The sequence below is a fragment of the Cyprinus carpio genome, chromosome B18 (assembly GCF_018340385.1).
Source record: "Cyprinus carpio isolate SPL01 chromosome B18, ASM1834038v1, whole genome shotgun sequence".
Lineage (NCBI taxonomy): Eukaryota > Metazoa > Chordata > Actinopteri > Cypriniformes > Cyprinidae > Cyprinus > Cyprinus carpio.
This window is the reverse complement of record NC_056614.1, coordinates 23,931,662-23,955,630: the sequence shown is the minus strand read 5'-3', so window position 1 is coordinate 23,955,630 and position 23,969 is coordinate 23,931,662. Positions and strand designations below refer to the sequence as shown.

Sequence of the window (23,969 nt, the reverse complement as noted above, 5' to 3'; positions counted from 1 at the left end):
CACACATTTGTGTACTGATGATGAATAATAGTGAATAGCTTGCCAAAAAATACTAAATTAGCTGGTTTACAAGGAGACAGGAGACACTTCCCGTTATTATATGTGCAGAATGAGAGTGATTAATACAGAAATAAATCATTAATCCCACAAACAAAGTGTATCATTTGCACTTCATTTTGTTAGGGCACTAAAAGTGTCCCGTCATTGTCGGGATGCAAAATCAAGAATAAAGAAAAAAAAACAAACTGCACCCTGCACTTCACCTTCACCTTAACCCTCACCATCACTATTACAAAACTAAAAAACAGTAAAAAGAAAACAAAATACAAATGCAGCGTTTATTTATAACTCTACATATCAACATCATCAACAGACTGTTTGCCAATTTACAAATGAAAAGCTCTATTGAAGCAAAGTAACAACGCGAGAAACTCACCCCATCTTTTTTATCTCTCTCTAGAGCTATACACTACGAGCATCCGTTGGAGGAAATCCATCGTTACATTCTTCATTTAATCATAAATCAAACCACGCGGATAACAAAACAGGCTCGAACCACCCCCCTGCAGAGAGAGAGTGACAACCACAACACAGTCCTCGAACTGATTGACCCAACGCGACCACGCGCTGAGAACTGCCTAGAAATACCCCGTTGTTTTTCACTAATTCCCGTATTTTCATCTTCAGAGACCAAAAATGCTTGCGCACAAGGATCTGGCAAAGTTTCATGCTTAATGGTCCTGAATGATTCCAGGGTTATTTGATGGGTTAACCATGATGTTCAGTCATCACATTTATTCAAGTTCATTCATTCATTTATTCAAGAGTCTCCATAAATAAAATTATAATGTGCTGTATTGTATTGTATTTATTTTCTTCGTAGTGCATATAAATTTTTAGTTATTTATACCTGGGATGGCATGTTGCCTGTTGACTTATCATGAAACAGGATGCCATATAGTAATGACTTGTTATGTACAATACTTTCATTCCACTATACCTAGATAAGGATCAGATGCATATTTGACATTTAGGAGTTTATTTATTTAATTCCGAAGTTCAATACTGCCGATGCATATTGAATTCATTTTATTTAAATTTATTTTCTTTTATTAAATTAAAACAATATCCCTTATCATCTAATTTTTAAATAATATAAACTTAATTACCTAAATCTTATGTTATTAATTCCCTTAATACAGCAAAATATAAAATAATAACACTTTAAAAACTAATCCGTCTGTCTTCTGGTTAATTTATTTCCTTGATACTGCAATGAATGAGCTGCAATATGTTAATACGTGTTCAACATGACTATATATATTATATATATAATTTTTTAAATCCACTAATATAAAGCTAATTTCATAAACAGTCACGCAACTAGCGACACTATGAAAACCAAAAACCGTAAAAATCGCACCAAAAAATCTACGCGTTATATATATATTGTGCCGGCTTTTTAGCCATTTTTACGGAATTTTTATTTTTGAACGCCTTTTAGATCCCGAAGTTGTTATATTATTTTTGTTAGTGTGATAAAGGGACGAAAATACATGCTAATAGGTCACACACACCAACCCCACACGACAGCCACACACAACACCACACACCCCCACACACAAACCGAACAAGCCTTCGCTCTGTCGAGTCACTGAACATCGTAGATGTTCAAGACTTTCAGCAACAGTATAGACATCCTCTGAAAACATGTCACTTGCACAACACAAACAACAATACTCTCAGCAAAATCACAGAAAAACCCACACAATCTTTCTGAAAAGCCCATGTCACAAAGGCCTTCGCTGCTGTGCGAGGTCCCCCCCTCGCTACCCGGACCATCGACCCCTGTGAATGAATCGTCCAGAGCATGCAGAGAATACGATGAGGACAAAACACCAGGTGTACTCCCAGGTTTTTGTCAGATCAAGTGAAGCTTGTGTGGACATGGCAGCTTGGCACACTACATAAGAGCTCTGTAATGTAATGCAGCATCAGCTAGCTGTTAGACTCACTTTGCACCGAGACCGTGTACATCAAGGGATAATAAGGACGAAGATGATGAATATGATGGCATTGTATGCTCAAAATCTGCTTAGCACACATTTTCATAAATCTTTGCCAGTTTTTTTTTTTTTTCCTAAACTTTACACACAAATCCAAGATAGAATTGCAAAACACAAAATGCAAAAATGCCTCACATCACTCTTGCAAAAAATGAAGCACTGCATTCTAAATATCACAAACACATCTCAAAAGCAAACATTTGCTTTGTCATAATGTAAATTCCTGTAAGATTTTTGTGTGTTACATAGAGAATTGTGTGTTGTGTTTTGTAAAAAGTGCTGTTTGCTTCTGCTGTTTGAGTGTCAGCTTTCAGAAACTGTGTGACAAGGAAAGATTTTGTGTGCAAGCAGTTGAAAAAACAAACAAACTGTAAATATTGATCTGGATTGCTCGATGTGAAGGTTTCCTAACCACACATTTACAGCTCAGGAGCGCTGCGGAGAGATCAGTCTGACATCTGCAGGAGGAGCTGTCATTTTTACAGAGATTTCTCATTTGCAACATGCTTGTATGACCTTTAAAATGCAATGTTTTCCAGCAGCGATATTTCGTAGATGTCTCATCAATATACACATGCTTTCTGGGGACTGTGTGTCCAGTTTATCATGTAAGATTATGATAATGAGAGTATAAAACTGAGACTAGTCAGATGGTTACTTGTGCCTAATTGTTTAAAAGAAAAGGTAATAATAATAATAATAATAATAATAATAATAATAATAAAAACTGTCCCCAGATAAATAGATAAATGAATAAAGGAACGAACTAATAAATGATAACATCTGATTAAATTATGGAGAACAGGCAATATGCATTTGAAAATAAAAATACAAATAAATAAAAAACATTAACTAAATAAATATGCATTTGATTAATTTATGTACAGTATATATATAGATAGATAGATGGATGGATGGATGGATAACTAAATAAATAAATATGTATTTGATTAAATTATGTATAACAGGCCGTATGCATCTGATGGATGGATAGATAGATAGATAGATAGATGAATGAACAGATTTTATCTCAATATCTGCAAGTAATTCAGCTTGAATTGTTCAACAAACAAATCCAAAATTTAATTCACAAAATAATCAAGAAAATCAACCAAAATTGTTCAACCCACAAATCCCTTACTTAATTTAGTAATTAATTTCGATCATGAATCAATTTCAATTAATTAATTAATTTAATTCAATTAATTTCAAACTGAAACACACCTAAAACCTTAGCATTATTCCTTTGGTGCTTTGCAAATGCTGGAATTTCTTTCAGGAAACCGCGTTCCCCTTAGGCGGATCTGGAGGAGATTTTTGATCTAAATACTCACATGTTAATAAATACAGTGGGCGGATCTGGAGGAGATTTTTGATTGACAGCTGTGTGGCTCTTCCCTGAAGTCCCGTCCCGTCTGTCCTCCCGCCTCTCTGTGCTCATTACTCACAGTAATGAATGAGTGACTTTTTGACAACAGACAGCAGCCAATGAGAGGCCAGCGTGTGTCTGCAGATCCAGGACAGATGCATGATGGGTTATGAATGGATGGATCAACATTCAGGTATAAAAGAAAACAAATTTATGTTAATCACTTTTAATTAATGCAAAATTCATATATATACAGTACAGGTCAAAAGTTTGGAAACAATACTATTTTTGACCATTGGACCACGCCCTTGCCAAAATTGAGTTTGTTTCTCTCTGTGTATCTTTTACACATTTGTGTTCCCATATTTTTAATGTTTTTGAAAGAATTTCTTCTGCCTCATCAAGCCTGCATGTATTGGCGATCCAAAATACAGAAAAAAAATGTGTAATATTGTGATATCTTATTACAATTTAAAAATAATTTTTTTAAAAATTTATTATACTTTAGTAATTATCATTTATTTCTGTGATGCAAGAGCTGAATTTTTAGGATCATTATCACATGATCCTTTAGAAATCATTCTAATATGATGATTCATTATCAAAGTTGGAAACAGTTCTGCTGCTTAATATTTTTTCAGAACATGTGATACTTTTTTTAGGATACTTTGATGAATAAAAAGTAAAAAAAATTAAAATAAAAAAAAAGAAGCTATTTTTTTAAATTATAAATATTTTGTAATAACAATATACACTACTGGTCAGTAATTTGGGGTCAGTAATTTTTTTTTTTTTTTTTTTTTTTTAATAAAATCAATACTTTTATTCAGCAAGGATGTGTTAAATTGATAAAAAGTGATAGTGAAGAATAAACTATATAGTTAGCATATATATTATGAGATTTTTTTTTTTTTTTTTGAATGAAATGCAGTTCTTTTTAACCTTTTATTCACTCAAAAATATATTAGACAGCAGAACTGTTTCCAACACTCATAATAAATCAGATATTAGAATGATTTCTAAATGATCATGTGATAGACTGGATGTTACATGTGACACTGAAGGCTGGAGTAATGATGCTGAAAATTCAGCTTTGCATCACAGGAATAAATTATTTTTTTTAAAGTATATTCAAATAGAAAACTATTTATTTAAGTTGTGATAATATTTTCACAATATACTGTTTTTTTTCTGTATTTTTGATCAAATAAATGCAGGCTTCGATGAGCAGCAATTTACTTCTTTCAAAAACATTAAAAATAGTAATGTTTCCAAACTTTTGACCTGTACTGTATATATATATAGTATTAGTTTGTTGTGGATGGTGTAAGGTAACTAGTTCCTCATGCCTTAAACCTGTAAACTGGAATGGAGCTTGATTTTTGTTTATATCAATGATATCAGAAAAAACTGAACACTGTGAGAGAGATGTGAAGGGAAACTCACAGCGAATACTCTGGAGGAATTCCCTTAAAGGCAGGCAGGTCTCGGACGTACTCGTTGTGAAACCATTTGACTTTGAAGTGCAAATTCATGTACTCTGTGCTCTTGCAAAGACGATGCTTGTCATGTTCTGCAAATGAAGGGGAAAAAGAGGAGAGAAAGAGTCCCGAGTCAACAGTGAGTCATGCACGGAAACATACTGGGATTTACCGTCTGGAGACAATCCACAAACATCTCCAGCATGATTCAAAAACTAGAACTAAAACTAACATTATTAAACACAGTTTTGTCAATTGAAATAGATTTTTTGTCAATCGAAATCAAGCTGAAATAAAACACAAACCTAAATATTAGTTGAAAGAAAAACTAAATGAAAATGAGAAATGTAGGTAATTAATTGGAATAAGTTTTGGTTAAAGCATTAAAGTTACTAACCAAAAATTAACTAAAATAAAAAAAAAAAAACAAAAATATAATAACAATAATAAAAAAAAAATACACATAAAAAAAAGTATATAAAAAAAAAAAAAAAATAAAAAGTAAAAATAAAATAAATAAAATAAAAAGTAAAACTTATTCAAAATATGAATAATATTATAAAAATGCAACTATAATAGTATACCAAGTATAGTACAGTATATATAAAAAGGAATAAATTAAAGGGAACACACATCTTTTTCAGTATTTTTGTAATTTTCCATTGAAAATAAGAACTTAAAAGATTCTTAAATCAAGACACACTGACCTGAGAAGCAAAATCACATGAGACATGAGTGAATTTATGATTAAAACATGACTAAATACCTGCCAAAGGGCTCAGAAAAATACACTTAATAAACAAGATTTCATTCTTTTTTGACAGATGTTTGCTGTTTTGAGCATAAACGCACTTCAGATTGTTCGGTTTCTCAGAAAACATGATTTCATATCTTCAGATATCATCTCAAGTAAATGAATCCTGATATAAAGATGTTTAGATATTTGTAGAAGACAAAATACTGAGAATTCTTTCTTTTTTCTTTTTTGGCAGAGCATGCATCATTTAATGCAATGATGTCATAAATTTAAGCCTTTCTGCACCTATTTAAGAGATTTTAAGGCATTAATTTGTAAAAATGTGAATTAAGATCTGCAGAAACCCTGAAATTATATACTAAAACAGCACATGAAACCATATGAAAGGAAAAATCACAACTGAGATGTTTTTAATATTTCAACAATGAGATTAAATAAAGAGCAAAGAGTCTCCAGACAAACAATTGTTTGAATACCATGTCGTGCACAGATGAAGTGTTCACAATAAGATCAGGAACACATATTAAGCAAGTAAACACATCACATTGACTTGAGCTGCGTACAAACATCCTCTGAGCCTAAATCTCTCCCCGGGGTGCTTAAAGAACAAGACAGGACAGAGGAGAGTGAAGAACTGATCAGTGTTGTTGTGTAAGTGCATGCACACGGCCACAGCGAGTCGAGCTCATCCCGGACCTGTCAGAGAAGATGAAAACACACAAACCTGTGCGGATATGACACGGACAGACAACGCTTGTGAGACAGACTCCGACCGGCAACATAATAAAGGTCAGAGAGCACAGTGTTACCCAAACACAACACAGCAGAAGTTTTCAAGAGGTGCTTCCATATCCATATATGGAATACTCGATTGTGATTGGTCCAGCGTGACATTATGCAGTACAATATATTTGCATAATGACACTAAACTTACACTGTGACCTTTTTCTTCTCATATACAGTACACTACTGTCGAAAGTTTGAGGTCGGTAAGATTTAATTAAAAGTACAGTAACAGTACAGTAAAATCAGAAAATAGCACATTCCCATGTGAATATAAGTTAAAATGTAATTTATTTCTGTAAATTTTCAGCATCATTACTCCAGTCTTCAGTGTCACATGATCCTTCAGAAATCATTCTAATATGCTGCTCAAGAAATATTCATTATCAATGTTAAAAATAGTCTTATTATATTTCATTGTTTTATTTTATTTTAATATTTTAATGCTTTTAATATTTGTGTGGAAAAAATGATTTTTTTCTAGATTTTTTGATCAATAGAGAAAATCTAAAGAACAGCATTTATTTGAAATTTATTTGAATTTTTTTTGTAACATTATAAATGTTGTTACTGTCACTTTGATCAATTTTAATGAAATTAATAAACTGTTTCTTTAAAAGAAAATCTTACTGACCCAGCATGTACTACATTTGAACATGTAATAAAAATATATATTTTATTACACTTTAAATCTTATATTAAATATTTACACAATATTTATCAGTATTTTATATTTATCAATATTTTTATTTATTTTTTTCTAAGTGTGATAATATACATTTAGCCACTTATATCAATAACATCAAAATAAATCTTGATTCTTTTACAGTTTTACAGTTTTTCTCAATGGATTTGACACATTTCTCCAAACTCAGGCCACTGTTCTCAAAACAGTTAACACAGAGATCGGAACACTTTCTAATTGTCCTAAACAGCTTGTACATTTTCATTAATTTCATACCAATTACAAATCATACAAATCATTTTCTCAAAACAATGTGCACAAAACTCTCAAATGTTTTCACAACCAACCAATACTTGACACAAACATTTTACACAAATCACAAACTTTTATGTACCGTTTGTCCGAACGCAACAAACAAAACTGTAATTTATCATTCGATCAAATGAACGTAGTATATTTTCGATTGGCCCTAAACTTCCAATTCTTTACAGATGAAAACAATAGTAAATTATACCATAATATAAGACTCCACAAATCTGCAGCTGACCAATCAGAACCCTAAAAAGAACATCAAAGCGCTAACATGACACTTTATCACAGACCTGTGATAACAGTAAGATATGATGAAGGTCTCATGACAGCTACAGGCCACCTTCTCCGATATTCACCGCACCATTTAAAATATTGAACCCATCAGACAGGGGCTGTCAACATCTGAAAGTAAGTGTCAGTTAATAATTAATAAGGCATTAGCTGCTCTCATTCATCACTGCACTGTGAACCTGTGATTTCGAGGCCTTCGGCTGAAGTGATACGCTCTCGTCTCTGACCCAAGCCTCATTCACATCAGCTTTAAACAGCTTCTCATGAGCCCAAACACCAACCGCTGACGTCTGAAGACAAGATCACGATTCAGACATGCTCATCTTTAACTGCTGCTTATGACTTGACAAAATATGCTGCATTAATATCACAGCAGAATTACCATAATTGCAGGATTCTACTCAAAACTCATCCTATCTTCAGAGATAAATAAGATTCTGCCATTTTTGTTGTTTTACATGATATTATAATGAGACAAATCACACATGCATTCATGTCAAAAGGAACCTTTCTCTAAAATATACGTTTCTGGTTATGCATGCTTTTAGAGAAAAATAAAATCAACTAAACAATTTCATAAAATCCTTACAGATCCCATCAGGATTATTATCATAAGCTGTAACCACAACTGAAACTATTAAAACATTTTCGTGAATTGAAACAATGCTGAAATAAAATATAAACATAAACAATAATTTTGCATGAAGAAAAGGAAACCTTTTATGACTTTCTGCATTGGGATTTTTATAACCCTTTTTATAACCATGCACATTTCAAAATAAATAAATAAAATAAATAAAACAAAATAAATAATAATAAAATGCATTGTATTCAATAAAAAGAAAGAAAGAGAACTAAACTAGAACTATTAAAAACATTTTTGTTAATTGAAATAAAACTACAATAAAGCAAACAAAAATTTTGTATTAAGAAAGTCTTTCTCAAATGAGATTTGTATAACTATTAAGCACTTTTCAAAATAAAAATAAATAAATAAATAATAAACGCATAAATACTTATGTTTTATTCAATAAAAACAAATAAAGAAACAAACATAACTAAAACTACAACTATTAAAACATTTTTGTTAATTGAAGTAAAACTGAAATAAAGCATAAAATTAAATTTTGCATTAAGAAAAGGAAGCATTTTATGACTTTTTGCATTGTGATTTTTATAACAATTATGCACTATATTTCAAAATATGAAACAAAATAAATAAAAAAACAAATAAATAAAGAAAATAAATAATAATAAAATGTATTTTATTTAATACAATCAATCAATGAACGAATAAACAAACAAACAGAACTAAAACTAGAACTTAAAAACATTTTGTTAATTAAAACAAAGCTGAAATAAAATTTACATTTTATTTTGAAATTTTACATTTACTAAAAATTTGAAAAGTTGCTAACTGAAATATGTTTAAATTACTGGAAATAAATAAAATCTAAAACTGAAATTAAATTAAACCTAAATAACATAAAAAAAGCTCATAAAAAAACACACAACAAAATTACTTAAAATGTAACTAAACTTTAAAAAAATAAAATAATATACAAAATAAAAGCCAAATAAAAAGTCAAAATATTAATAAAAAAATTCAATACTGAAATAACACTGATTCGCACATTATTTTCACACTGAATATTCACACTGAAATGCAAAGAGAAATGCAATATGGATTTAAGTCCCGCCCTACTGTACATTATTTCCTGCTGAATATTTCATAAGTTCTGGAAGTCATTATTGAATGCTGTCGTGAACACAGAGCTGAACTCTAAGACTTATGACTGAAGGAGTCTCGATTCGTTTATGCAGCTCTGCATTTCCATAATGCTTCATAAGTTTTCCAAACCCTCATAACGAACGACATTAATAACACCTGCTTATGAAGCATGTCTGCATGAATTATTAAAATGAAGGACTAACTCTTCTGGCAGTTCATTGTTTCTGCAACCTCAGAGAAGTTTCATTCCTGAGCGCTGAATCTCGCCGTATTGTGAGAATGTGTCGCATGCCGATAATTGCTCGTTTATCTTAAAGGAGCCGTTCTTTTTCTCGGGGAAGAGCCTGAGGGATATTAGATAATTCAGAGCGACTCTACAGGATAAAATATAACACCTCATTAGCAGACAGCTTTAACATCAAAGCGTTCATAATCTATAGTTTCCAGCAGAAAGAGCAGCCTGATAAAATCCAGCCGTCTGTCATCTAAATAAAACCATCCGTCTGTCATTTAAAGCTATTCTGCAGTTTGTTTGGAGAATGAAGCGGTAAAAAACAAATTTCTAATGTCTCTGTTCGCCGAAACATGTCATACAACATATGAAACATTTGACATGGCAGGGTCATATTTCACTCCAAAAACAACAAAGAAATGGACATCCATATTTTGCATAAAGAAAAAAGCTTTTGGTTGTGGGAAGAGAAAAATAATAATGTATAAAAAACAAACTAACAATACAATTCAATTCTGATAGACTACTTCTGCCCAATCTTTCTTCACATTCTATAAATATTGGCAGATATTATTTATTTTTAGTAAAAAATATTGAGATTAGTATATCTTGTTTTTATTCTGCATAATACATTATGGTTGTATTTACTGTAGTTTAATATTTATAATAAAAATTGTGAATTGCATCACAACAATAAAACACAAAAAGAATCATCATTAGACAAAAAAACATAAAAAATAAAAAAATGGTTACTATAGTTAACTAAAACAAAACAAAACAAAACAAAAAATATATAAATATAAATAAAAGTAAAATATTAAATATATTACAAATAATAATATTTTATATAAAAAGATTTATAATATATTAAACAAAAAATAGTGAACTTAGTACATTTTGTGTTTATTCTGTCTAATACATAATGGTTGTATTTGTTGAAGTTTAATATGTATTATACAAAAAATAGTGAACTGCCATTACATAAAACCAACAAAACAAATAACTAAATAACTAAAAAAGTAAATAAATAAATACATAAATCAGGGCTTATTATAGTTAAACTAACTAACACTAACGAACTATCTACTATACTTGGCAACTAACTATCTAACTAACTAACTAACTAAATAAGTAAATAAATAAATACATAAAATAAAATAAAACCTTCAAAAATAAAAATAAAATAAAAAATAAAATTAGTAGCAACAACATTCCTCATTTTAATTTAGTTTACCTTGGCATAAAATAACTAAAACCAAAATAAAAATTAATAATAATAATAAAAAAACTTACATATTAGATATAATATATATATATATATATAAATGTCTAAAAATGACAACAAACAAAATAAATCTCAAAACTATTGATATTATTATTAATAATTTTTATATAAATCCATAACAAATAAACATGATTTAAACCCAATGATTAAACTATTAATATAGCATCTAAGTTATACTATAGCAGATAATTAGTGTCATGGACTATCATTCATCATGTAACACACCTGAGCATTTCGTGAAATGTGATAATTGTAATAATAAATAATATAATAATAAATATAAATATTTGCCATTAAAATAATAAATAATTATTAAAAAATAAAAAAGTAATTATAAACAAATGTATTGTTGCTGTTGTTTTATAATTATATAAAATAAACAATAATTATATTATTATATAATATAATAATTATATTAAATAAATAAAACAAAATAATTAATAAAAATTTAAGTTATAATGCACAATTACTAACAAAAAAATAATTTTTCTTCGTCTTCTTCTAACACATAATAGTAATAACCAAGTGACAATAACAATAACGCTTATACATTAAAGATAAAACAAACATTAAAAATCCTCAATAAATCCTTCTTATTATTATTACTAATAAACAACACATAAATAAATAAACCGTGCCTTTAAAGAACAAGGACATCACAAGATAAATAATATCAGTAGAAGTACCGTGCCTTTAAAGAACAAGGACATCACAAGATAAAAAAAAGGAACAATGAAAGAAAAAAAATAAAAAGACAGAAAATGATCACAAACAGCTGATAGATGAAAACGTAATGAATGAAACACTAAATTGCATCACATTAAATCACCACACTGCTCTTGTGATCATTAACAATCCCATATTGATTTACCATTAATAATAACAGCCCTGGAAGTCCCCCGATCTAACGCTGTGTGTGTGTGTTCAGGAGCAGAAGGCATTGTGGGTAAACACTGGGATGGATTCAGGGGGGCGTGGGGTCCAAACACAGGAGAAGAGCTGCTCAGATTAATAATAAAACCCAGTGCAAGAAATGCAGATCATGAATGCTCTTCTGCTAACGGTTCTCAATTATGAATACATTAAGACGTGTCATCTATTCATGATGGTAGGCACAACTACTCGAGCCAAATGAGAAGTACAGCAATAATAAGTCGTGATAATGAAATCCTGAAATGTGTTTTGACAGCAGCTTTCACGTCTCTCCTGAGGACCTCGCCATCATCTCCAGAAGCAGGTCACATCAATATATAAGATCTACCTTTTTATAGACAATGATATCTGCAGCATTTTAGAAATAGCTAACAAAAAAAGCAAAACAACATCAATGTAAAGCCCCATTCAGAAAAAAAATTACAAAAAAACCATGATATTGATGTTTACAATATCGTAAACAATAATACACAACAAAAAAAAATAACATTGATGTTTACAATATCATAAACATAAAAACACATTCAACCAAAAGATCTGTGCAATAAAATAGTACTCATATTTATCAATCAAGATGTACTATATATGAAGAGCTGAGTGATAATGGAGTTACATTTTGCAATGTACAATAAATAAAGAGATAATTGATAAATAATTTACAATTTACAATAAACACAAAATATAAATGAAGAAATCAGAAATAAATAAAATTACATTTTGCAATGTACAGTAACTAGAGTAGGTGAATCCAAACACCTTTAATACTAATACTACTAATGTATTTATGATTTCATTTGATTATTCATTATTATTAGTATTACTATTATTATTAAAAATATATAAATAAATGATTATTATTATTATTATTAGTAGTAGTAGTACAATTTAAATGAAAAATCATAAAACATTTATTATTATTAAAAAAAAATAAAAATTAAAATAAAAAAAATTAAATAATAAAAAATATATAAAATTTATTATCATTAGTAGTAGTAGTATTAAAATGTAAATGAAAAGCTAAACCATAAAAAAATTCATTATTATTATCATTAATTAGTAGTTAGTAGTATTAAATTTTATATATAAAATTATTATATATATCATAGTATTAAACATCGTAAAACTGATAAAATAGTGAAATAACAATATGTAATATAAACCAATCTTTATTTATTTATTTATTTATAATTAGTTAGTAGTAGTTTTAAACATTTAAAATGAAAAACTAAACCAAAAAAAAAAGCAGGTATTTCGTATAATTATTATTACTAATACTACTATTATTATTATATATATTGAACACTAAATATAAAATAATAAAAAATAAATTACAAAATATAAAATCAATAAGTGTGTATATTATTATTATTATTATTATTATTATATACATAATTAAATACACTTAATAAATAAAATAATATATAAAAAATTTGAAGTTTTTTGTAGAAAAACTTCCCCAGACTCTCTCTATATCTTTTTTTTCCTCTCTTGTCTTTGCTGCGAATTAATTCCTCTGAAAACTTCTTTCAGAAGTAAAGCTGAATACACAATATTTCAGACAAACAGCGTATGATTCAGAAGAACAAGGCCTCATCTGGCCGTCTGTAATTCATCTACAGTGGATCTCATTATCCGGGCTTCATCATTTGAGTTCAGCGGCTCATAAAGAGGAAGCTGCAGTTCTGATTAAGACTTTCTCTGGGTGGAATGTATTGATTATTGAGGTGAAGCGCTGATATTAAACTGGTGGATTCATGTCATGTGATTTATTTCTATCTAATGCAGGTTTGGATGTGCGGCCTCAAAAACTACTTTATTTATACCAAATCCACTTATCAATCATAAGCCTGCTCAACTGCTGTTTTTATACGAGATCTCCAAACCATTCATAACCGCAAGAGACTCAGTCCAATAATGTTCACACTTCTCTTTTCCATACAATTATAATAACTAGGCTGTCGAACTAAAAAAAAATATATATATATATGGCCACAATTTAAAGACTGAACACACAAATCTCACAGCTATTTAACACAGAATATGTTAATTAACACACACACACACACACACACACACACACACACACACACACACACACACACACACACACACACACACACACACACACACACACCCACACACACACACACACACACACACACAAACACACACACACACACACACACACAACACACAGTAGCCTTGTTGATTGACCTTTCAACACAACAAACCTGCTTGTTTACATTGATTGCTTCAACACAACAAACCTGCTTGTTTACATTGATTGCACATACAGTGGTAATTGACACACACACACACACACACACACACACTGGTTAACATAATCAGCCCTGCAGATGCTCTCTGAATCTTCATGTTCGGCTGCCAAACAACTAAAACCAAAGCCAGTACAAAACAAACAACACCTCACATCTCTTTCATAAAAAACACATCATGTATTTTATCTGCAGATGCAACTTATAAAATGTCACTCTATCAAATAAAACAATTCATGCATGGTGCATACATGTTAAAACTCTTAAAGGAAAGGTTTGTGAGCTTGCATACAAATTTGGTGTTGTGATTATTAAAATTTAAATGAAAAACTAAATAAATACATTTACTATTGTTATTATTATTATTATTATTATTATTAAATACATATAAAATTAAATATTAAATCATAGTTAAATAAAAATTAAAATATTATACAATTAAAATTATTATATATATAATAAATATATATTAAATAAATAAAACAATAAATAATCAGTTAATAAAAAAAAAATTTAGTTTGATGTTTTTTGTAGATTAGTTCCTCTAAAAGATTTTCAGACCCTCAAAAAAATTTTCAAACTTTCATAAAAACTTGTGAATTTGCATAAAGACTTGCTGTTGTGATTAATTACAACAAACAAACCAATGACAGTGACATCAAATCTGATGTGAAATGCCAAAATGAGTCGCCTCTGGTTAATATGTGCTTTCATTTCATAGAAAAGAAAAGTGTAATGATTCTGCTAAATCAAGAAAGTCATATGGACATTTTTGAGAGAACTATTCCTTTAATATAAACAATAACTCAAAAGTGTCAAAAGTGCAATCACTTTTGAGTTCGGACTGAAGGCAAATCTCATGGATTTATTGGGAACAACTCTATCTTCATGGTCTTGGGAGGAACTTTGTATAAACTGTTATGCAAAAGTTAATCTTTCCCAAGTTTGATTTGGATTGGCTATGAGTTTCATTTCATAAATCTACGATTACATAATCAACAACAGAGCATTCAGATTAACTAACTAAGATTCTTTAAAACTTAAAGTATAACAACAAAATCAAACCAACAAAACAAAGCCCACCCCCTCATCAACTAGCAATCCTCTGAACATCAACCGCTGCTTCTCGAGGAACATCAGTCCCTGAGGTGCTGCAAACAAGTAGAAATTTAAAAAATTTAACTCATTAACTCACTAAACTACCCCCACTAACTCAACCAACCAAACACTCAAACATTTAAAAATAAAAATAAATAAAAAACAAAAAAAAAAAAAAAAAAAATATAAAATTTAAATGAAATAACATAAAATAAAATAAAAAATATTGAAAGTTGCTGTGTTGTACAAGAACTAAAAAAAGTGAAATAAGACAGCGAAAATTAACATATAAATAAATAATACAATTTAAAAATAATAATAAGATCTGAGCATACCAGTAATAAACATTTTAAAACTTAAATAATAACAAAATGAAATAACAATAAAAAAAATAAAATACTGAAAGTTGCTGTGTTGTACAAAAAAAAAGCTAAATAAAAATAGAATAATAACCTGTACAAATACTAATAAATAATAAATTAAACAATACAAAAACATACACACAATAACTTAAACAATAACTTTAAAAAAAAAACATAAAAAAAAAAAATATAAAAAAGTATCTGCTGCACAAGAACTTGACCAATTTTTTTAATGAATTAACATAAAATAAAATAAAAATATTGAAAGTTGCTGTGTTGTACAGGAACTAAAAAAAGCTAAATAATAAAAAAATAAATAAATAGAATAATACAATTTAAAAATAATAATAGGATCTAGAGCAGTAAATAAATATACAGATTTAATTATAAAATGAATATAAAATTTAAATGAAATAACATAAAATAAAATAAAAAATACTAAAAAAAGCTGAAAAGTAAAATAACAAAAAAAAAGCTAAATAAAATAGAATAATAAAATTTTAAAATAATAATAAAACAATTAAATTAAAAAATAAAATAAATGAAATAAAATAAAATACAAACTAATAATAAAAAACATTGACAGTGGCTGTGTTAAACAAGAATAAATAAACAAACAAACAAACAAAAAAAGCTAAATAAAATAAAATAATAAAAAAAAATAAAATAAAATAAATAAAATAAAATAAAATAAAATAAAATAAAATAAAATAAAATAAAAAAAATAAAATAAAATAAAATAAAATAAAAAATGATCTGCTGCACAAGAACTTGACAATTTTTTTAATGAAATAACATAAAATAAAATAAAAATATTGAAAGTTGCTGTGTTGTACAGGAACTAAAAAAAGCGAAATAATAAAAAAATTAATAGAATAATAAAATTTTAAAATAATAATACAATTTAAAAATAAATAAATGAAATAAAATACGAACAAACAAAAACAACAACAACAAAACATTGACAGTGGCTGTGTTAAACAAGAACTAGAAAAAAAGCTAAACAAAATAAAATAAAATAAAATACACTGACAATGATCTATGCTGAAAAAGAACTTGACAAGAATAGCAAAATAAAATACATTGACAGTGATCTGTGCCAGACAAGAACCTGACAATTTTCTTTATTACAAATAAAAATAAAATAAAAACACATTTATATTGATCTGTTCTGAACAAGGGCTTGACATAAAAGCAAAATAAAATAATATGGGTGGTTCCTGATAAATTTCTTCAATTAGAAACCACCCATAAAACCCTAGCAACCAAATGTCAATTATTTAAAAAAAGTGGGGTAATGAAAAAAAATGTAATTGAAATTTCAAAAAAGATTTTATGGTAAGTGGTTGCAATCAATTTATTTTAGCTTCATTTAATAAACAAATTTTGGTGGTTCCTCGATAAAGATTCTTTAAATATCAATTCGAATAAATTTGACTGCAACCACCTTACCATAAAATTTTTGTGTAAATGTCAATGAACTCATTTTTTGTTCATTTTTTTGGTGTGGCTCGGTTTTCTATCTGATAAAATTTCTTCAGTTAAAAAGCAATCGAACCCTAGCACCAAATGTTGTCAGCAATCGAAAACACAACAGCAACGACCCCCAGGAGAGGAGAAAATGCATTTATGAGCTGTTTCCTACACAAACAAAACACCAAGGAAAGAGTCACGGCTACAAACAGAAAGCACATCCCTGAGGAAAGAGTCACGGCTCCATTGAGATTTCATTGAGATTAACAGTCAGTCGATTCAAGCAAACACAGATTAAGATTAACGAGCGTGTCGCCAGGTCCGGCTTGATTAAAAGAAAGTCTTACGGAGTGTTGCTAAACATGAAGATTAACACCAGGTTGATATGAGCCCAACACTGACTGACCTCTTCATCAATGGATTTGAACAGTTTAATGCTGATGTTCCCAAAAACCAACACATTTTTCTGCAAGATCACGCTCGGGTCAAGCTGACAGACGGTCGCCCCGTTTGCTGATCTTATCGGGACGGGAGATCATGGAACGAGAAAAGAGAAAGCGCAGAGTAAAACTGAGAGCAAGCTGTCACCGACACAGCCAGCCATTCCCCGTCCTGACACAAAACCTCAAGATCAGCGGCCACAAAAAGAATTTAGGGACTTCAAGGAGTAGTTCTGCTGAAAATGTGCTCATCCTCGGGCCATCCAAGATGTAGATGACTTTGTTTCTTCATCAGATTTGGAGAAATGTAGCACTGCATCACTTGCTCAGCAATAGATGCTCTGCAGTGAATGGGTGCCGTCAGAAAGAGAGTCCAAAAATAATCAGAGGCCAACCGATCAACATAATCATCCATAATAACACTTCCTCCAGTGAAAAGTGCATCTCCTGTTGTCTCTCACATCAAAATCCAGCCACATATTTGTTTAGAGCTGTTTAAACGCTGCTTGATCTGTGCAGATTTCTCTCCTGATTCACACCAGAACACTTTTTTTTTAATGGAGGAACGTGTTTATTATGGATTATAGACTCATATTTCTTTAAATTTTTGTCCTTCTCCAGATGGTTAGACTGATGGACTGGAGTGCTGTGGATTACTTGTGGATTATTGTGATGTTTTTATCAGCTGTTTGGACTCTCATTCTGACGGCACCCATTCACTGCAGAGCATCCCTTGATGAGACACTGATGCAATGTTAAGTCACAATTAACATCTGAATGTCATTGCATTAGGTAATAAAGTATCAAATAATTTTCAGCACATTTTAATCTCTGGGTGAACTATTCCTTTAAGTCACAATTAACATCTGAATGTCATTGCATTAGGTAATAAAGTATCAAATAAAGTGTCATTTATTGTAAAAAACAAAAAAAACAAAAAAAAGATTCATCAACACACCTGACAAATAAGTTTGCACTGTGGAAAAAACAAAAAAAACAAAAAAAAACAAAAGGAAAAACAGATTTTTAAAGCTGTAAATAAAACAGATGTATGTTTTACAAGAAAACATTTTTCGCCTTTCTATTTCAAAATCTCACTTTTATAATTAATTGTGAAATTTGCTAGAAATTGTTAAATTTAAAAAAAAAAAAATGTTTTTGATGTGAAAGAGACAATGAGCGAAAATCGTAAAGACAAGAGATTAGATCTAATTCAACGACAAAGAGCTGCTTTACAGCTGAAATTGATGTTGATTTGTAATTGATGAACTTTGCAACATTGACATCGTCATCAAATCTGAATGGAGCTGAATAATGACACTATTGTCTTCTGTAGAGCTGCTTTACAGATGAAACTGAAGTTTCATAATTGGCGAATTTTGAACACTATTATTTTCCCGTGAATACTGCAAAAAAACAATATAATAAATAAAAAAATCTCTAAATAAATAAATATTTAATCACTCACACACTTTTTTTAAGCGTTCAAAGCACTTTCTATCAACCCCACAAACATCCCATCCACAGTCCAGCAATCATCTATTTCACAGCTCAATGATTCAGCGATTCTCTGTTTCAGTGGTCTTGAACTTCTGGCCCAGACAACACACACACAAACTAGACCACCTCAGAGGACTCTACGCTTTCAACTGTGAACAATTTCACAGCTCAATGAACAATTTTCACAACAATGGTCTCCCTCGTGCCACAGAAAATAAAATTCTTCCTGACTGTCACTCCCACATCGACTCGAGTCGTGTGTCGTGAAACAAGCCCATTGAGGAACCTGATGATATGTCCTGTTTTACCGAATAATAGAAATGTTTAATTTAAGGAAATGAAAATTCTGCCACCAGTGACTCATCCTGATGTCGTTCCAGAACTGTACGTTTTTTTGTTTTCTTCTAACACAAAAGTTCGGCTGAAGAATATTTACATTGCTTTTTCCCTTATAGAGGACAGAAGAGGAGAAGATTTTTGTATAATGATCAAAATGTTGTCTTTTTCTAACACAAATCTGTTGTATGACTTCATATCATGACTCGGAATATGACTCTGGCTACTTTTTTATGATACTAGAATTGTGTTTTTTTTCTTTTCTTTTTTTTTCTCATTCAAAATATTTTATTGCATGGAAAAAAGCAGCATGAACAATCTGCTAAACATCTCATTTTGTGCTGTTTGATGACAGAATTGTCATTATTGGGAGAAATAATGTTTCCCTTCTGAAAAAGAAGTGTGTTTGATAGTACTGAATGTGCACTTGTAGTATTAAAATTAAAATTAAAATTAAAATTAAAATGTAATAATTTAATTTTAAAATGTAAAATTTTTAAAATGTTAAAAAATAAACATAAAAAAAAAACAAATAAAAAAAAAACATTTTTACAATTTTTAAATGTTTGTACAATTTTACATGTTTTTCAATTTTTTAAATATTTAAATGTTTTTGTCCCCCCCATTGTCATTTAAACATTTAAATTTAAAAATTAAAATTAAATAAAATATATTTTTAAAATATATTTTATATTTTAATAAAAATATTGTTAATTTATTATTAATTTAATACATTAATACAGCAAGGACACTGTAAATTGAACAAAATTGATTGTATATATATATATATATATATATATAGATATAATATAATAAATATTATATAAATAAATAAATTTAGTCATTTATTTATAAACTTATAACTGTTTCTTAACATTTTTTAAAAAGTTAATCAACTATGTAATATAATAATTAAAAAATATACAGATAATATAATACTAATGAAAATATACACTTTCATAATTGTTTCTTAACACTTTTTAAAAAGTGCACTTTGTAATAATGTCAAATTAAAAGTTTCACTTAAAAAGCCTTTTGTTGTGCTTTAAAGAAGCACACTTATTTGGAAGTGTGTTGACAAACGCAGATTTAAAATACCTGGTCATATTTTTTTACTGTAGTGTGTTATTTCATTACATTTAAAGGTAATATTTTTAAAATGCACTAAATTGCACTTCATCACTGCAAATGTGTAATTACAAACATATTTAAATGCATGACATACACATTTCAGTAGAAATGACATTAAAGAATATTTTAGTTGGCCAAAAATTATTGTCAGTACATTCACTAGAATCATATTTCAAAGTCAGCACAAGTAAATATGAAATTACATATAAAAACAAACTTAAATAGGTAAAAAAACACTCAATCAATTGGATTTCATATAAATTTAACCTACAATACATTTTCATTTAACTGTAAATAACATGCAATTACAATAAGCAGAAAACAACATCATTGCTAATAAATCATAAAATCAACTCCAAATTTCTAAGTGCTCTTTCACAATGCAATTAATTTCACAATAAAATATAAATATAATAATTACCTATATAAAAAAAAAAAAATATCAGTGTATGATATTTGTATAACAAGTACTTATATAAAAGCATGCTAAAGTGTTTCGCTTTTTCATGTGTAGAATAAACACACACAAGCGTCCCTTCACATGCACGCACGGTGACGTCTTTCAGTCTGCAATTACCAATGCATTAGCTTGTCTCCAGTTCAACGAGTCTCTCGTCCAGTAAAATTAACCACCTTAATCTTCCAGCCGACTGGCCTCAAGGCACCAAACAGGAAGTACATCAAAGTCCCTAATAGCTTCTGGGTAGGAGCTTCTAAATGAATAAACAGGTCAGAAAGAGTTAGTTCTGAACAAACAGATCAAAAAAACCCAGTACAATCATAATCCAAGCAATTCAACCCTACAAAACGATGAGCCAGCTTTTCAACTCTACAACTCGACTTCATTATGTCTTTTAGCATGTAAAGAGACGCTGCTCTCGGTAAACGTTAGCTGAGGACACGGCTGATACTGTAGGGCACATGGGAGGGAAAGTTTTGTATAAGAAATGATTTGCATGCCGCAAAATACGACCGTAATGAGAGTAAATACAAACTTGATTGTTTTGTTTATTAGAAAACAGATTAAAATTGCTGAATGCAATTTATGTGACTTTGGAAAACATCATCACATAAATTAAAATAAAAAAAATAAAAAAAACAATAAAGCATCTCATATTACCAATTAAGCTGCCACTCATGTTTTGTGTCACTTACATTTAAATTCAGCAGGAATTTTCTGATATTAAAACTGATGAATATACATTACCATTCAAAAGTCTGGGGTCGGCAAGATTTAAAATAATAATAATAATAATAATAATAATAATAATAATAATAATACTTTTATTGTTTTATTTTGATATTTGATTATTTATTATTAATTAATATTAATTAAATTAATTTTCACAGCAAATACATTAAATTAATCAAAAGTGATATTACTGTAAATACATTTATAATGCTTAAATATTATTTCTATTTCAAGTAAAAAAATAATAATTTGTAAATTGTAAACAGTAAGTTTGAAAATTCATTATCATAATATCAACAATGACAATAATCATCATAAAAAAACAATTGTAATGATGCTGAAAATTCAGCTTTGATCACAGGAATAAATAACAAATAACATCATACAACAATATTAAACATTTAAACATAAATTTGAAATCATAATAATATTTGACAATATCAAAGTTTTTACTGTATTTTTGATCAAATAAATGCATCTTCAATGAGCATAAAAGCCAATCGAAAAAAAAAACAAAACATTAAATCGTTATGCAAAAATACTTATTAAATTTCACAAAGAATTAAAAATAAACAGCAAACGTGACATTTTGAAGTAGAAAGAATGAAAGATTATTTTTCTTGTAAAATATAAAATCATTTTTACAGTGCAGTGTAAACCAAAACATGCTTGTTTATCCCAGTTTAATGCATACCTGTCAACCCCCGTTCTTCCAGCGATTCTCGCGTATTTTACCATTTTATCATCACGTTTATCATCCCGCGAAAAGCGAAAGAATGAAGAGAGAATGAATTTGCATTTTTCAATAAGACCTTCTGCTTTTTTTTTTAGTCCAAAGCCAAAAACGACCCTTATTTTTACACAGAAAACACACAGTATAAAAAAGTTTACCAGTATAAATTTACAAAATTTTAAATTAATATAATAAATTTATATAATAATAATATAATATAATAATTGATACTTTCACTTGGACTTACAGCATCAGTCTGCCACTGCGATCCAAAGAATCTGCTCTTTTAAATATATAAACCCAGTTACAAACTTTTCTCCATCATTTGATTATCTTGATGAATTACTGTTTCTCTGATCAACATAAACATGTCATTGTCTTCTCTTAGATACCCCCCCCGACTGCTTTCAGTTTGATTGTGTTTTATCTTCATGACAAATAAGATGTGTGCAAAGAGGCTTCTTGTTTAAGCTGAAATGTTTGATCATCTCTTGTAAAGCGCTGCATGTGAACTATCTCTCACCCAGACTCATATACTCAGTATCTCTCAGTTAACCTGGCCGAGCAATGAACTCTTAAGATAAAACCTCTGAGAGCACAGATCTACTCATCCCAGAGTCATTTACATACGGCATCAGGCTCATCCCACGAATCCTCCTCCAAAGCTTTAAAGGAATAGTTCATGCAAAAAAAGAAAAAGTGATCACTCTCAGGTCATCCAAGATGTAGATGAGTTTGTTTCTTCATCAGAATTGGAGAAATGTAGCATTGCATCAGCGTCTCATCAATGGATGTTCTGCGGTGAATGGGTGCCGTCAGAATGAGAGTCCAAACAGCTGATAAAAACTTTGATTTGTTTCATCTTTTGTCTTCTCCAGATGTTAACTGATGGACTGGAGTGCTGTGGATTACTTGTGGATTATTGTGATGTTTTTATCAGCTGTTTGGACTCTCATTCTGACGGCACCCATTCACTGCATAGCATCCATTGCTGAGACACTGATGCAATGCTCAAAACAAACTCATCTCATCTTCAACAAATTTCATTATTATTATTATTATTATTTTTTTTTTTTGTGAACTGTTCCTTTAAAGGTGTAGTGTTTACATTCAAATCACTAAAGGAATTATACAAATCAGGTAACGGCACAAAATGTGTGCTCAACACAATTAGCACAGTGAAATTCCCCATCTCGCAGCTCGGTGCAGACTGTTGATCTGACATAAGGTTGCTTTGTAAGCTTTCAGCACAATCTTTTATTCACTAACTGTGTGCCTGCAATCTACTTTAACCAGGTGCAATTTTTCACAAAAAAAAAAAAAAGAACGAAAAAAAAAGGTCATTGTCATTCATCACAAACATGCATTCTTTCTTTGTATGTAAATTCAGCTTATTATAGATTTCACTATTAGAACTAACAAACCCATAACAATAAATGATGAACAACTTGAAAAATCCCACAGACTTACCGAATACATTTAAGGACAAACCCAAGCGATTT

At 29.4% G+C, this 23,969-nt stretch overlaps 1 protein-coding gene across 1 annotated transcript in view; it reads right to left on the bottom strand.

Moving 5' to 3' along the window:
• LOC109044877 (protein unc-13 homolog C-like) overlaps positions 1 to 23,969 on the bottom strand; it is a 121,279-nt gene that overhangs the window by 38,243 nt on the left and 59,067 nt on the right. Inside the window, exons 14-15 of the mRNA XM_042743623.1 lie at positions 4,881 to 5,008; positions 437 to 469 (exon numbers count right to left, since the gene is read on the bottom strand). Coding sequence (XP_042599557.1) covers positions 437 to 469; positions 4,881 to 5,008 — 161 coding nt within the window. The remainder of the gene's footprint in view (positions 1 to 436; positions 470 to 4,880; positions 5,009 to 23,969) is intronic.